Source organism: Excalfactoria chinensis, chromosome 2 (assembly GCF_039878825.1).
Source record: "Excalfactoria chinensis isolate bCotChi1 chromosome 2, bCotChi1.hap2, whole genome shotgun sequence".
NCBI classification, from domain to species: Eukaryota; Metazoa; Chordata; class Aves; order Galliformes; family Phasianidae; genus Excalfactoria; species Excalfactoria chinensis.
Window position 1 is genome coordinate 57561181 of NC_092826.1, and position 17232 is coordinate 57578412.

Consider the following 17232-nt stretch of genomic DNA (forward strand, 5'->3'; position numbering starts at 1 on the left):
AGGCTGTGCTCTATCCCATCACCCATTTGTCGAGAAATTAAACATTGCTGGACCCAGCATTAATCCCTGGGGGACACTACTGGTTGGCTGCCAGTTGGACTTTTATGATTCATATTTGCAATACGCTATTAAAAATAATCTTATGAGGATATTAAGTCAAAAAGCAGATGTGAAAAACAGGGGCCTCTGAAGTAATTTTCCTCAGTGAGTCTTTGCTTTCAAAATTTCCTACATCAGTCATTATTTTTTGGATGTTATAAACCCAAATTCTTTACTGTGAAGATGATGAGGATGTTCAGAGAAGCTGTGGATGCCCCATACCTGGAGGTGTTTGAGTCTAGGTTGTATGGGACATTAAGCAACCTGGTCCAGTAGAAGTTGTCACTTCCCATAGTAGGGGAGTTAGAATTAGGTGGTGTTTAAGGTCCCTCCTGACCCCAAGTATTCTATGAATCTAAATACAAGAGTCTGCCCCATTAAACCTGCAGATTAAATGTTGTTTGTTGTAATTGTTTCAGACTGATGTAATGCACCAAAACATATATGATTACATTCACGTTGACGATCGCCAGGATTTCTGTAGACAACTGCACTGGGCCATGAATCCACCTCAGATGTCTGGGCAGCAACTACAGACAGAAACAGGTAGGACTATATAGTGTTAATTGGAAATATTCACGTATCTGTACAATTAGAACTGCCCTCCACCTATCCCCTGTTATTTGTCAAGTGCGATTCTTCACTGCAAAGCTGCTTAGTGACCATTTATAGTGTTAATATCTCCAAAATGATATTTCTCCACAATTCTGGATTTTTCATGCCAGTGTGTACTGTTGAAGCTAGAATGTTGATGTTTCCTTTATTTTTCTCTGACTAATGTGCTTATGAATATTCTTATCCAGACGGAACAAACAACATCAGTGTTCATCCTACCACTCTTTTCTTCCTACTAATCAGGACATGAGTATTTCTCTCAATAACAAGAAAAGATAAACAACGTGCAAAATCGTTCTGTGCAGTACCACAGTGGCTACATGACTTCCTCCCATTTGTTTTCCCATGCAAAGTTATATAAATCAGAGTCTTTGGAAGAACAGTTAGGTTTGGCAATATGTTTTTTGCTCTGAGGCTGTATTTGCCTAGAATGAGAAGTGGACACGTATGCTCAGGGTTTCTCCTACATGATGAGTAAACCATAAATCACAACTACAGAAAATGGGGTTGAAATTGTTAACTTTATGAATGGGTCCCAATGAATGGGTCCCAATGCATTTCACCTGAAGATAAGGAAATAGTTTTCCAGATGAGTGGAAGAAATCCTTCAGGAACTTTTATGACGTCTCTCTTTAGGAACAGAGTCATGAACCTTCATAGAATTCCAAAGTTGGATAGAATGTATTTTGCAGGAAACTTAAAGATCACAAGAATTTTGCAGTATTTTATATGCAGTGTGAAGAAAACAAATGGAACAATGTGCATGAGTATTTCAAACTATAAAAGTTAGAAACATTTGAATTCTTTTTCTTTTTTGCGCTGAGTATACGCAGTAGAGGATCTTAATTCCTGAGTTTGTTCTTCTGTACAAATACTTGTGTGTGTCTTTTGGGAAATAAATGTTTCAAAAGCTGCGCACCTGTAGTCCAAAAATGGCAAGTGCTTCATTAAAAATCAAGAAGGCAACAGCTGAACATTAGCTAATCAGCCACTGTTCATTTGTTTTATTTTTGTTTTTCTTTTTCCCGCATTAGCATTTTTTTCCTGATTTTGTTCCTTTTTCTAATGTACAATCTCCAGTCTGTGGTATTAAAATCTGTAACATCTGCTACCCTACTCTGCACCATTACAACCCACAAGAATTCAGGAAGTAAAGCAAAGTTTCTGAAGAGACTCACCTGAATCCCTTTGTAAAGTCCTTCTTTTTTCTTTTAGTAGAGCACCTCCTGATATGCCTACACACGATGCAGTTAAATATTCATCCCTGTATAAAACAGTGTTCAGCAATTTCCTTTTCAGCTAGGTACAGAACACCTTCATTCTTTCCTAGTGTGATCTGATATATATTGTTGTTGACAGGAGAAGAATATATTCTCAGTAAATTGTTTAAAGCACAAGAGAATGACAGCACAACAACAGATTATTCTTCCTTCTTAACTCGTTGTTTCATCTGTCGAGTTCGCTGCTTGTTGGACAGCACTTCTGGCTTCCTTGTAAGTATAATCTTACTTAGAGAACGGTAGTCACGATGCACTAGATTTAAATTACTTCATATGAAAAATACTGGAACATGCATAGATAGCTTGCAGCCATGGATAGAATATGCTTCTCACTTGTACTCAAACAAGAAACAACTGAAGACATTTATTAATACATGGTGGAAGAAAAGGCTGTAATATTTCAAATTGAAAGAACTGATAAATGTTTATGTTTTAAGCTCTCTTGGACAATATCTGTCCGCTGTTTGTACTGACCGTAGCACAAGGGTGGCAAAACTAAGTTCCAGCTGTTAGCATTTATTCATGAAGTGTTACTTAAAGGAACAGGAATAAAACTGACTCCCTTTTCACTTTTCCAAAGGGTGCTTTAATAATAAAACCAACAAAAAGTCTTTTGCACATTTAATATTCTTGCTAAGAGTGGCAAATTCTATAAATCACTTTTGCTTAGTAAAGACCAATCCTCTTTTGTCTTCTAACAAAGAGAGATGTGCAAAGAAAGTGAGGAATAGTGAGAGATAGAAAAATAAAACCTCTGTCTCAGATGCTCATTTGCAGGAAGATTATGGGTCTGAACAGAGCCTGGAAAAAATAGAGATCCAGGCATGCAGGAAATAGCTGTTTGCACCATCAAAAGCTGCCACTCTTGGAGAACAGAACATAATGCAGAACTTCTGCTTTAAGTACACTGGAGATGAAAAGACCAACAGGCTCAAATATCTCATTTTACTCTCTATAGAGTAAAATTGACTCACCATGCCTCTAAAATTGCATGGTTTAAACCTTATGAAAATTATATATATATATATATATATTTCTCCCTGTTTCAAAACTTGTTTTGTTGTTACTTCATCAAAAGTGGCATAGCTCTCATTAGCATTTTAAAAATATCCCTATATGAAATGCTTAAGATAATTCTGTTGTGTTTTTATACAACAGACAATGCAGTTTCAAGGCAAACTCAAGTTTCTTTTTGGACAAAGGAAGAAGTCCTCATCAGGAGCAGTATTACCACCTCAGCTGTCCTTATTCTGCATAGTGGTACCACTTCTTCTCCCTTCTGTGACAGAGATGAAGATGAAAAGCCTACTTGTGAAAGCAAAGCACAAAGCTGATGATGCAGCAGTGAATACAAAGTATCTTCAAAATTAATCGTATAGCATTTAGTAAAATATACTGTGAACTTCCAGTTTGTTAAATGTACATGTGATGCTAAATAACTCTCTCTACATTAACTCTTCCTCAGAAAGTAATTGTGCATAATTTATCTGGATTCTCCTTCCTAATCTTTGGAAATTTATTTTAGAAAACAAACAAAAAAACACTGCAGTGTTTTATTTGGTTCAGGTTTAAAGCATGCTGTCCAAGGGTGGTAGGAAAATGTAGATAGCTATTTCTAGTCTGATGGTCTTAATGAAGGAAAAGGTTTGGAAAGGATTGTTACAGAATTTATAAACTCTGATTCATATTTTGAACTGAAGATTGGAAGAAATCCATTAAAATCACCCGATTGCTGCAGATTGAAGTCATGGTAATCTTTAAGTGTATTGCTGGTGAGTAAGTACCTTGAACAACAGGCAGAGCAGAATGTACGTGACATTTGTCTCAATTCAAGCTGGAACTTACTATTCCAGATACAGTAAGCCATGAGCAAAATACTCATAAATATTCCTTTTAATTGGATGCAGAATTCCAGTCATACTCCAGTTTGAGCAACCGCGCGATGAAACATAGATAATTATTTAGTGTTGGTTATTATATATTTAAAGCATCAATCTTTGAGAATGGTCTACAGCTTGAAAATCATATATTTCAGAGTTTGTAATTTTGCTTTGTTGTTGTTCACTGATAAGGAATTTTCCCCATTTTCTGACCCTTACAGCTCCAGTTCCAAAGGTAATTCAGGTCTGTGTGAAGCAGCAGAATTATATGGAAGAACTAGTCATCATGAAGGTGCAGCTTTCGCTAATGTATTACAGATTACCGAAAACCAGTTCAAAGGTATATATGCTAAGTACTTTTAGTTTATATACAGCCTGTGGAGAAAGAATCTTGCCTTTTCACCTGTTAGGCTTTCCAGATTTTGGTCCCCTTGCTTTCTTTTTTTTTCCTTTCCCTTTTCTTTATAACAATCATATCTACTCCTCCGTGAAGAAAACTAGAAAATATATTATTGATGCTAGCTTCCCCGAGAGATCAGAAAATAGAGGGAAAATTAAAACATATTGTCTTGTAAACTCATGATTTGCTTGTGACTTTGACTCATGCTTTTCCAGTGCTCGGGTGTGGCAATACTATGAGAATCTATTTCAGATTTTTGCAATGGATAGAATTCTAGTGGTGAATCTTCTCCGAAGGGCAACTTCTTCCGTAGAATTGTACCCAGCCTTCAGCTGTACCTACGGAAGCCTGTAACTTCTTTAAAACCATTGGTATAGCCCCATTTTTCATTAATATTTTATCATCGATATAGGAATGCTATTGAGAGGGGGAAAACGGTAATGAAATAATAATACTGAAATATCTTTCATTACAGCTTAAGTGTTCCTAGTCACCACCTTAGACTTCTCAAATTTCATTCTTCATGTAGTTTTCCTAGTTCTGTGACATATTTTAGCATGTACTTTCCTCTGCTGATGATTCCAAGGCAGCAAACAAACCGGTTAACATTCACCAGTAAAAAATAATAACAACTGTTAAAAGCTAAGAAAAAAATGCTAAGAACTGCTTGGATTAAAATATACTTTCTTTTAAATTGCATAGCGAAGAATAATGGAGAAAATGGCATTTCACTAGTCAAAGTACAAACAAATGAAGATCACTGGGTCTGGGTTCAAGCTAATGCTCAACTTCTGTATCGAAGTGGTTGTTCAGAATATGTTGTTGCCCAACAGCAAATGCTGAAGTAAGTATATTTTCCAATACTAAAAAAAGTCCATATTTTAGAAAAATGACCTTATTCCTAATGTCTGAGATCTTTAAAATGCATGTAGCATCATCCTAAGAAAGTATGTGTATAAGAAGGACCTTGTTTATTTAACAAGAAAAAATCCATTTATGTCCCAGACCACATGAAAAGGCTGTTATAATTCTAAACAATATGTTTGCATTCTTCAGTCTTCTTTCTTCTGAAGTTGAGTGTACATACGTATTAAAAAGTATCTCAGACTGCTTCATTTTTAATATGTTTTGGCTTTCTTGCACAAAAATGTATTTTGGGGCTTGGTTTTACATTACAGCTGAAACTCTTTGTTGATGTGGTGCCCTGGCTTTTCCTAGTATTTGGTAATGTTAAGCTACCTTTTTCTTTTCTGGTGTTTTGTTTTGTTGTTTTTTTTTTTGTCTTTGTGGATGACAGTTGAGCTTATGTTTTTAGTTGTGGATGTTCAACATAATCGAAACAGGAATGCTCGTACTCATTGCATGTTTGAAGATCATATACATTGCTGGCTGGCTGTAGGCTCAGCCTCGGAGTGGAAACTATAACCAACAGATGTGCATTCAGAGAGGAATTCTCCATTGGGTTTTCCCCTTTCCTCCTCCTTTTCCTCCTTCCTCCATGGGACAGCCCCAATTGACACCTGTCTGAGGGAAGAGCAGAGACAGGAGATGCACATAGCCACCACCTGGTCCTGAGGAAAACGTGACCAATATCTCTACTCTTTTCCTTTTGGATGCCTTGCAGGTGGAAAAATAAGTGAAAAAAAAAGTCTTTGAACCTCTAGAATAGATACTCCATGCAGGCAGCACACATTCCAGGATCTTTTGAATAGCAGAAAACCTCTCACCTCTTTACTTTTATTGGGATGGCCCAAACGTTATCTTGCCATGCAAAGTAATGAACTTCTAAAAAACAGATTAAGTGTGGCTGTTCCTTGTACTCGTCTCCATTTTATATTGTTTTCTGTGCAATGAAGCATGCTCTTTTATGCTTATTTAGTTACATTTTTACACTCTGAGCCATTTAAATCCACCTTTTTTTGTTTAATAATTTCTACAAGCTGAAGCGTTACTAGAGTTGGCCTCACAGATGATACTCAGTTCTGTCCTCCTGCTATTGTGCAATAGCTTCCACCTGTTGGTTTTTTTTGTTGTTAGAATGCATGCCATCCTGGAAGCACATATTCTTTTGAGAAAATTCACATTTTCACTGTAAAATTCTTGATTTGGTGATGTAAACATTTATTACTATTTGCATGTTGTTCAATCTATGTTCCCAATTAGACCGTTTCCCAAGAGGTAATTCTGCAGCGAACTTGCATCCTAGAGTACTTAAAAAGAAAATGAAAGAAAATGCTGTGTTCTTGGCTGTATGTTCGTTACTGTGGGGAAGTTCTCTCTTTATAATGGCATGAACTCCCCCTACTGGAAATTCCTATACTTGTGTATTAAGTCCATACCCAAGGAAAATGTTTCTAATAGCGAGTCAAGAAAAAAAGTCTTCTGAAAGTCTCTCCAGTTTTTCATGCCCAGCTCCTTATTGCGATGTCCACCTCTCATTCTGACAAGGAGGGTGCAGGTTCATAGCACAGACTCTGCATGATTACAAAACAGCACATTTGCAAATTCCAGCAAATTCTGATCCTGGAGATTTAGAGTTAAAAAAACTGCTGCATTGAGTATGAAAATGCTCAGGCATGTTTCATAATCAAATTGCTTTGGTGAGAAAGTTCTTAGATATTTTAATAACTCCTTGCTAACAAAATGCATCTCATTTAATGTGCTATTTGCACCCTATCTATCTCTAGACTTTATTTATTTATTTATTTATTTGCACAAGAATGTTGTCTAGATTCCTTTCTTCTGTCTACAAAGTTTGTATGAGTATGAGGTACTAAACTAAGGAAAAAAAAAAAGCTTGCAATATATATCAAAGTACTCCATTTGTATCACAGAAAAGGTCCATTTAGAAACCTGTTCTTGAATGCTGTTTTCTTTTTTCCTACTGTTACTGAAAGGGAAGAAGATGAACAACTGAAGCTACCAAACAGTTTTGCTGGTTTGAAGGGAAACCTGGAGGGACTTTCCTACAACAGTGCCATTGAAACCTTGGGCCAACTGAAGCATCTCAACTGGGCAGCAGTTAAAAATGAGCAAGATAACGTGAAAGTGAAGTTTGAGCCTCATACAAATGGTGAGTGTTTCATGCAGGAGGAATCGCTCACTTCTAACACACCAGTTTTAGGCATTCAAAACAACTGCACCACAAACAGTAGCTGGACTTTCAGAAACTCAGGCTCTTGTTCTATAAATCAGCGAATGAATGCGTGTTCAAACAGAAGAGCTGGATCATTCTACAACAGAGACCAGAGTTTCTTAAATTTAGCATCAACTTGTCCTTCTCACTGGGGTAGTGCAGAAAATTGTCAGTCTTACTCAGGCTTACAACAGCGCGCCGTGGAGAACTATACTGCAGACCACCTAAAACTGCAAAGATCGCTAATATCCTCGGAGTCTCTCTATGATGCAGCGTTTCCCTTGGATATGCCTATCAAGACAGAATATGATTCTGATTCTGAAAACATTGCTGATAATTACCTGATGCCACAAAACCGAGCCTGGCTGGATGAGAACGGCACCATGAGGAAGCAGTTGTTCAGCTATCCCAATAGGGTGCACCTTAAAGCAGAACCGGACCTCTGTCAGCAAGCTTCACCTTGCCAGAAGCCAAGGCACTGCCTTTACACGCCACATAATTGGCAATGCATTGTAGCAAATCATCCCAGCAACCTCAATCTGAACAGACCTTGCAAGGGTTTGCGTAACAGAGAGGTGGCCCCGTTTTGCTCCCAGAACTCCTCCGCCTGCTTGGAAAGCCTGCCCGACCTGCCACACACCGAGGGCTACGGCCAGTTCTACAGCCCTGCTCCAGGGGAGAAGGAGCAAAATAATGAGGTGTTTAAAATGCCGTGTGAATTTAAAAGCCCTTGCTTGGTTCAAGCAATCAAGCGTGAGCCCCTGGATTCCCCACCGTTGTCCAACAGTGGACAGAACAGAGCACACATGAGCTTTCATGAAAATACAATAGCGGGTCCTGTGCCTCATAAAGCCACCGAATGTACATTCTTACAGTAGATTTTATAGCATTGGGATTATTTATAATGTTGAAAGGAAGAAGAAATTGTAGCTTCACTTCCAGTTGGGTTAAATGAGTTACTACAATTAAAAAACAGTGGAAAGATGTTAATTGTGTGTGTGCGTGTACTTCTGTGTGTGGAACAAAACAGACACAGATGCACACTCACCCCCATACCTGCCCTTTAAACACAGCCATTCTCTTGGTGATCTTTGGAAAAAAAGAAAGACAAAACCTCAGATACAGAAAAATAATCAGTATTTATTGCACAGGTGTACCTGCTAATGTGTCTTCATCCTTTTTCCTCTCATGTCTGCAGTTCTGTAACAAGTTATAGCTATTTCTGGTTTTTGCCTTTGCTCTTTTTTTCCTCAAGCTAATGTGATGCCTCTGTGAAAAGACAAAATGTTCATGGTGTTCAGTGTGGCCAGGAGTTTAACTTTGGAGTTAACTCATTTTTACTTTTAACCACTCCAGTAAGTATCAGCTATTCCTTTATCTCAACATTGAGTTACCGACAACAGGCAAGGCCTTCCCAAACACACAGAGTATTCTTGATTTAAAAGGACAGCATTAATTTAAAACAAATAACATTCACAAAATGCATTAGAAATCATTGCGCTTCAAACTAAGTTTTCCCCCATGTTTTCTAGAGAATAATAATGTGTATTTTCCGTTTTAAAGCCGTTAACCTTTCATGTTGCTGTTTGAAAGGCTGAACCATAGGATGTTATCCACTTCTTTAAATGAGTTACAAAAGGCTTTTAAATGTACACTAGAAGGAAATATTTCACCAGTTATCTTCCTTGCTCTTACTTGTAACGTGAACAAAAGAAATGCACTTTTAGATGTGATGATATCTCTTTGACTGACAGCAGCCTGTTAGTCACTGTCACCTGACAGCGGAACTCAGATCCCACACTGAGATTAGAAACATGTTTTTTAAAGAGCATCTTCATTTCATCTCCTAAAGAAAATCTTAATCTCACTGAGAGACAACTGGATTTATGACTTTCAAAAGCACTTTGGTGCATTTCTGTGCTTTTGAAAGCAGATCCACATGCTTTCTTTTGAAGCCGGATAGTCACGTATTTCCACTTTAAAGAACAATCTACAACTTCAGTTTTGGTTGTTGTAGTTTGACTCCTGCACTAATTTTGTTTTACAATTGCACTATTTCAATTTTATATCACCTTCAACTATAGCAAACCCATACCATTAAAAAAAACAAACCCACAAACAACTAGATATCTATGTGCTTTTTGTAAAGAAGCCCTAGAGCGAATGTTTTCTTTTTCAAAATGTTATAAATAATTCCGATGTCTTCATTCCTTCTAGCCATTGTGGGCATGGCTGTACACATGCCAGCAAAGTGGCATAAACTCCTCCCTAATGCTATAAGTGGTTGAAGTGCAGTTTTCAGGTAGGAGAATAGTTTTGCACAGGGAGTGGTACCTGGGAGGCCGCTCTTCTCCAACTCTGGTAGAAGTTACTGCCTGCACATTAGAGTTGGCAGAAGTAAATACATGCATCCCCTGCATGTCAGTTCAGCTTATGAACAATGGTTTGATCTGAAATGCTGCACTTTACACAGAAATGAAACTTCTGATGATTGTTCTGCATAAGGACGTGTTCCCCGTAGAAAGGCAAGAGCGGATAAGAAGGGCAATAATGTCTTTCTGCAGCTCAAGTTAATTCTGCCATAGTTCAGCTGACTTAACTCAAGCCAAGAGAACATCTCATCTTTTTATTATTGTTTTTCTTGTATCTGAGATATATCAGTTCCCTGATGACTACATTCTGTCTCTTACTTGAGGCAGTCTTGATATCCTTGCCTTAACACTTTCACCAGTGGGTACAATGCAACATCAGACCGCATTCAGAGATGAAATTGTAATGGTAGAACTGACCACCACCTAGTACATCGTTGTTCATCTTACAAAAAGCTAAGCCCAATCGGGCAAACTGATCTTGGTTTTCGAGTGAGACTGTGAGAAATCAGCAGAGCTGCACAGAGCCTGCCCCACTGATTCACTGTCTACAAAAACAAAAGCAGAAATGGGGTACTGTAGAGATAGGGCGATGTGGAGCAAGTGGAGGACGTGTTGGCATGAGTGCCAGAAATCTGTTTGTTTAACTCCACTCTTGGACTCACTGTGATACTCCTCCAAATGAGACTACCCAGGCCTGTCTGGTTTAGCACTACTTTACACGTTCTCTTGTCATTTGGATTAGTGCAGTTTGACCATAAAACACTACTATCCACGTCTGGAGATGCTGATGCCATTTTGCACAGATGTAAATGGTCACAGCAGGTGCAATGTTGTAAAGCACTGTGCCTCCAAGTGCCTCGTGTGTACTTACAAATATTTCATGGCATGACTACAGAGGTAGAATTATACCATCCCAACAGAAGTTCTCTAAAGTTCTTCTGATACAGAATGTCTGTTTTGTTGACTTATCTTACTCTAAGGCTATTCTGGTCTATTTGAGCAGAGATGACTTTTCTCAGGCTCCCAACAAATTCAGTCATATTTTACTCATCTTGATAGATACTGTAAGAATTGCTTAAACTTCTGCATGTAGGAAAATCTAACCTGCTACAAGAATGGCCTTCTTCTGAGAGGATGAACTAAAGTGTTCCATCAAATGAGATGTCAGCTCCCAACTCCTCCTGGTGTAGATGGGAACAGATTTCCTTCCTTATTGATACATAAAGTCTAAATCCATTAAAACTACCCGGTAATTTACACTTAGGCCATGTATCACGTTTGATTTTAGCCACTTAGCTTGTGTTACTGCAGGTCTCACATGAAAAAAAAAGTGTTGTCAGTGGGCTCTGTGCTGGGAGAAGTTATCACATATGCAGCGGTCTCATATGAAATGCACTTATTAAGAGATGGGCAACTTATACTTTTAGATAACTGCTGGCCACCATTGATAGAAAAAAAAAAGGTCATTTTTGTGTAAGAACTTTGCATATTGCACTATTTGGGAAAGTAAATGCTGAAAACCAATCTCTTCATATCTGTTTTTAAAGAACAGGTATCTGTCCTTCATCCCCTCTGGACCAAAATCTGACATTGCATTGTATCCTGTTAAATTACCAGTGATTTAATGCTGTAAAACCTTTTTGTATCCAGGCATTAATGATCCCATGACAGAGGAAGAAGACAGGGCAGTTGCTTTAAATTGTTACTTTCTCTTTGTAGTGGTCGCTGTTTTGGTATTATTGGTACTATTTTTAAAACTACCGCTTAGAAGAGTTTAAGATGCTTCCAGTCAGTGATGTTTGGCTTTTATCCTTAGTATTTATATCCTCTAAGCACAGCCCTAAGATGTGTTTTAATTTCTCTCATAGAAGAAATGCCTGGTGAAATGCTTGTGTGCTACAAACATGGAGTATTCAGGCTGAAAGAAATACATTTCTTTTTCCAGTGTGGACATGATGCTTTCTAAGACCTGACTGATAATAGCATTCAAACTTCCTCAGCTGTAAATTCTTCAGAGTCAGAGGCAGAACAAACTTCTTAATTCTGGTATTCAGAGGTTTGGTGATTTGTTTTCTTGGATTTGTGTGTGTGTGTGTTTTGTAGTTGTTTGAGAGTGTATCTGCCTCTGAGATGTCACTTAGCCCACAGACACCAGAGATTATCATCAGTGCTAAAGCTGTTGCCTTCGCTGTGAATTTGGCCTGATTTAGCTGTTAGTGGACAGCTGCACAGAACCCTGCAAATGCTGGTCCAATTGAAGCCCCTGTTTTAACCTAAAAACCAGAGTGATTTGAGCTAAGGGTAAGCATGTACCATAGAGTGAAACTTTTCAGTTCTTCTAAGGTTTGCCAGGATGCAGTAAAGACCAGTGGCTCAAACTGGGCAGACCTTCACTGTAGGTAACACTATCAATAATTTATATTTAATCCAGACTCTTTGGATACCAAAATAGAACTTTGAGAATCTGAAGATAGAGCAATGTGTGCACTGGCATGACCTGGCTTCAGCTGGTCCACAGTCTTGAGATTTAACCAGTGAAACAAGAGCAAACAGCTATACCAATATTCTTCGTAGGACAGACTGACTTCCTAGTGCTTGATTATAATGTGTTAATGTTTCATTGCCCTTGATTAGAAGACACTGATATATTCTTGAAGTCCTTTGAACTGAGTCTCAGTCTCCTCTGGATGGCTTAGGAAGGTCTGCCATTTGTGCGTCAGCCAGTTCAGAAAAACTCATTGTGACGATCCTTGATATAGTATTAACATTGACAGGGCATGTGCAATTCCCCTGGAAATTCCCAGTGCTTAAAGTACTTAGGTGGGAAGCATCCAACTTGAGGCAAGGAATAGGCTGTGGGATAGAATCAGCTTCTGCTGCCTGGAAGCCCTGCTTAACTCTTTCTGTGGAAGCCATATTGGAACTTAAGTAGGACAACCTCACCCAGGGTAGTTATTTCATAAAAGCCATTAATTTATCTCAAAAAGAAAAAAAGAAAAAAAGAAAAAAAAAAGGATATTTTAATTGAAATAATAAAAATATATAATTTCTTCTATCTATAAATACATATATTGCCTCAGGTAGTCACAAAATAGACCCTTACTCATTTCCTTTCATTGCAGTGTCATGTAACTAAGACCGCAGCTCAGTGATAGATGTATTAGAGCTTTGGGCCTTTGTTTCTTGTCTTTTCCCTCTGTTCACTCACTAGAAAATAAGTTTCTTGCCCCTCATTTTCTCCCTCTATTAAGTCTTGTCAAATCCTCTATGAAATCTCGTGTTGTAGCTGAAGCAGACTTCTGTAACACGTGCAGCAAGATTAGAGGTTCTGCAGGTGGCCACGCTCAGGGTTTAGCCACAAGGCTCTCATTTAGCCGAACAAGACTCACAGACGAAGGCTACCAGTAGCTTATGTTCATAGATGTTCATCCTGACAAGTACACCTGTGAATACAAGTGGCACATATTCACACATGTCCCTATAATACTATCATAACTACTTCTCCCCCCCGCCCCGGAAACATACCAAGAGTAAAACATTATTACTGAGACAAATCTAAGGGTGAAGAATGATCAACTTGAGTAACATGCTGCTTTCAGGGTTGTTTTGTGACTACAGCATTAATTCTCTACACATTGCCAGCAATTCCTTGCTCCTTGAAAACACGGGTTGAGGTCATTCAGTGCTAGGCTGTGTTTCTCCATCAGATTGAAAGCATCAGTCCTAGGAGGCATGCAGTGCTCCTCTTCCTTGCATGGAAACTGTGATAATTCAAGGTCTGCATTAACACCCTTGCAGCTGGTCATTGCCACTGAGCCTGGTGCTCTGGCTGTGCAGCCTGAATTGGAATCTCAGAATTCACATGTTGTGACAGGGTTGCAGCGACAGCTCTACAACATTCAGAACTTCCTTTTCGCAACTGTAGGGGTAGAATTATGGTTTTCTAGTGCCTGAGTGTGAGGAAAATATAAACAGCGTGGCAGAAGGCAATGCGAAGAGCATCAGCTGCATCGCTAATCTCAGTAACTTCAGTCAATTACCTAAAAGGTTATGTTAAAAAAGTCAGATGAGGTTCTGGTCTAGAACTCTCCATTTTGCACAGGAGAGTGTCACAGGTGTGTCACCACTGTTCTGCCTCTTTTTAGGTCACACCTTGGTCTCTCCCTTCCTTATCCCGTTACTGTCGCTTCTGAACCTCTTTTCTTTCTTCTTTTTAACTTTTGCACCATGTTCTTCCCGTGTTTACTTAAAACCTGAGGCAATGAGAGCAGCAACACCGTGTAGTGTATATTTTTTTGCTCTACTCTCATCAAAGTCAGAGAGTCATAGAAAGACTTGGGTTGGAAGGGACCTTAATGATCATCCAGTTCCAACCTCCCTGATGCAGGCAGGGTTGGATACTCTGGAGGATTCTTCCTCTATATGACTAGCAGCGTTCCCTCTTCTGAAAGGGCTCTTCTCCACTCCTTCATCTCTTCCCAGGTTCCTAACAAGACCAAAGAACACTTTCTTCCTTAAAGGTATCTGTATCTATTGAAAAACTTCTCCTTTTTTTCTCCCTCCAACTTTTCTACCTTTGTGATCTCTTAGGATGGTACTTTGCAGCCTCCACCCTTTCTGTTTCATGCCTCCGTAACTTTATTAACTACTTCAGGCACACTTGAAAAGCTTTGCCAAAAGAACAACGTTATGCAGAAGTGCAATGCCCCGTTTCCTTCCCTGTCCCCTTTGAACATGACAGAGGTACTGAAGTCTTGGAGTCATTACAGCTCATAAAACAGAAAAGAGTCCCATTGCTGGGGAGTCTTACCCTATTAAGGCAGCTGTATTGCCAAGAAACACTTGAGCTGCCACCAGGAGTTTGATTCTGCAAGTATATACTGCCAAACCCTTTTGTGTCCAGACCCACCCTCTCTTTAAAGAAATGAAGGAGCCCACTTTCTCCTCTTTGGATTCTTCATTTTTTTCCCCTACACGTGTTCATCCTTTCACTGTGCAGTTGCACTTTCAATATGTAATCTTCTAAAAGAGGAGTATGGAAGTATTGTTTAGAGTGTACAGAGCAGTGTTTCCTATTAGTCCATTTTAGGTTTTGGGATCAGAACTGCGATTGAGGGCTTTAACGTGACCCCATCTTAAGGCCTGTAACTGTTACAGAGACGTAGAAATAACATAGTATGGTATCAAAATCTGCTGTTAACTATATATATATATATATATAAAGTGATTAAAAGTGCCATTCTTGTTCCTCCTAAGGCCAAAAGGTGGAGGACAAGACTAAATCAAAAAAGCAGAGACCGAGCAACACTTGGCCTGACTGCTTCACCCCATCAGATGGGTATTACTCGAGCCCAGTGTTATGGGCACAGCTCTGGAAGGACCAAGCGCCCCGCTGAGCACCATGTAAGCACACAACAGTGTGTGCACGGAGCAGGTGCAAGGCTGATGCCCTCATGGTATGGCGGGGACATGCAGCAGCAAAGCGGTGAGCCGGGATCCTCTGCTAACATGTAACACAACCAGTATCAACTCTGCTGCTTCCTATACAACTGTAATAGACCCCAAGGCGTATGGGGAGCGGGTTAACGAAAGCAGGCGGTAACACGTGCATTTTGGACTTTGGGTTTTTATTGTAACAGGTGCACTTTTCTGTTTTGTGGGGTTGTTTTTTTTTTTTTTGTTGTTTTTTGTTTTTTGTACTGTTTTCTCAGTCTGCTTTTAGAGGGAACTTCCGAGTGTATTTCTTAAATTATATTTGACATTTATTACCAGCCCCGAAATGTAAAGTTAAGACATTTTAAAAGAAGAAGTAATAAAATATTTGCATTTAAACAAGCCGCGGCCTGCTGCCTTTTCCCTCTCGCCTCTGACGGGGCCTCAACCGCGCGGCCTCGCGCCTCACGGACCGCGCCCGTCTAACGGCAAGGGCCGCCTGCCGGCCGCGCGGCGTCGCGGTGCTCTCCCCGCCAGCAGGAAGCGGAAGTGACGGTGCCGCCGGGCGCGCCGCGAGAAGGCTGGCGGCGGTTGCTGTCGTTACCGAGCCGCCTGGGGACGTGCCGGCGGCGTGCGGAGCTGGGGCTGAGCTCAGCGCCGGGGGCGGGAGCGGCTCTGAGGTACCGCCGTCTCTTCAGCGCCGTGAGGGGACGGGCGCGGGCCGGGGGGGTGTGTGTGTGTGCGGCGGGAAGGCGGGGGTGAAAGAGGGGGGAGGAAGAGGAGTGGGCAGCCCAGGGTCGGTGTGTTTTTATTCTCTGTGAAGCTAAACGGGGAGGTGCCCTAACGGACGGCTTGAGGCTGCAACGATGTCCTGGGGGTGAAAGACGCGGTTTGGCTCTAGAAACGCGCTGTAAAAAGGAATTACCCGATTGATGCTGCGCTCCCTCCCCACGGTTGTTCGCTAAAGGGTTGTGTGTGAACAGAAACGCTATTATTATTATTATTATTATTATTTTTTATCGTGGGTTTCTTTTTCTTAACCGTGTGCCCTGAAGCAGCTGTGCAGGATGAGCGCCGTTGCGGAAGATGCTAAGCCAGAAGATGCCAAACCAGAATCGGAAAAAAAAATATACTATTGTGAAGTGAGTGCCTTTCTTTTAATGGCTTTTTGGAATACGTGCCAGAAAACAGGCTTAAGGTACTTAAAACCGTGGAAGTTTCATTGAGCTGCAGTGTGGCAAGCTGGTGGGAGAAGCTGTTAATGTTGGAGGATAATTTGGCTGGCCTTTGGAAGAGCTCCTGGTTTAGTGAATTTGGTTTGTTCTTGGGTACTGACAGATATAGTATAGTGGCCCTTAAATGCTGTCTTTCAGATTTCTGTTTGTTATTCATATAGACCCTCTGAAAGCCTCTTCTGTCTTAAAGCATGCCGCTCTGGATCAGGGCGTGTTAAGTTTCTGTGTATCACATATTGTTCCAGTGGCTTTTTTTCTGGCACATAGAAGGTATACAGCAGAATGTCACGATAATAGGCAGTACTATCATATATTAGTCATTGCTTTTTATCGTTTACGATTGAAGGAAATAATTGTAAAGCTATATCCTGCAATTGTTCTGATGTTCTGTGGGTCCTAACACAGCTGGCTTCCTACACTGTCTTTCTGATCCCTTTGGTAAAAAGATGAATGGAGTTCCAGTTATTCTGGGATATACTTTTTTGTCTCCATTCCTTCCTAATCACCATATGATCATCAGTTATTGGCTGGAGAATTTTGTAGAACTAAGAATCCGGTAATTGGAGGTAGGAGGGAAAGCTTAGGCTTCTCAAAGATTCCTGCCGCCCAGTATACTTACATGTATATTGAAGTATTATCTGAACAGGTTTGCACACTGTTTCTGGTCACTTTAGTGGCATGTTTCTGATGTGATATAAACTGCTCTGTTTAAGTCATAAAAGACTTCCAGCATCTTATTGTAAAATTGTTTGTATTTCCAGTTCTTACGCCTTGCCAACTAT

The 17232-nt window shown here is 40.0% G+C and overlaps 2 protein-coding genes across 2 annotated transcripts in view; both read left to right on the forward strand.

The window, feature by feature from the left end:
- Nucleotides 1–8288, forward strand: part of AHRR (aryl hydrocarbon receptor repressor) — a 79520-nt gene extending 71232 nt beyond the window's left edge. Inside the window, exons 6-11 of the mRNA XM_072329751.1 lie at nucleotides 519–645; nucleotides 2074–2207; nucleotides 3153–3349; nucleotides 4096–4214; nucleotides 4977–5118; nucleotides 7172–8288. Of these exons, the coding sequence (XP_072185852.1) occupies nucleotides 519–645; nucleotides 2074–2207; nucleotides 3153–3349; nucleotides 4096–4214; nucleotides 4977–5118; nucleotides 7172–8288 (1836 nt within the window). The remainder of the gene's footprint in view (nucleotides 1–518; nucleotides 646–2073; nucleotides 2208–3152; nucleotides 3350–4095; nucleotides 4215–4976; nucleotides 5119–7171) is intronic.
- Nucleotides 8289–15240: 6952 nt separating this feature from the next.
- Nucleotides 15241–17232, forward strand: part of LOC140247875 (uncharacterized) — a 37809-nt gene continuing 35817 nt past the window's right edge. Inside the window, exons 1-3 of the mRNA XM_072328079.1 lie at nucleotides 15241–15380; nucleotides 15709–15895; nucleotides 16274–16357. Coding sequence (XP_072184180.1) covers nucleotides 15241–15380; nucleotides 15709–15895; nucleotides 16274–16357 — 411 coding nt within the window. The remainder of the gene's footprint in view (nucleotides 15381–15708; nucleotides 15896–16273; nucleotides 16358–17232) is intronic.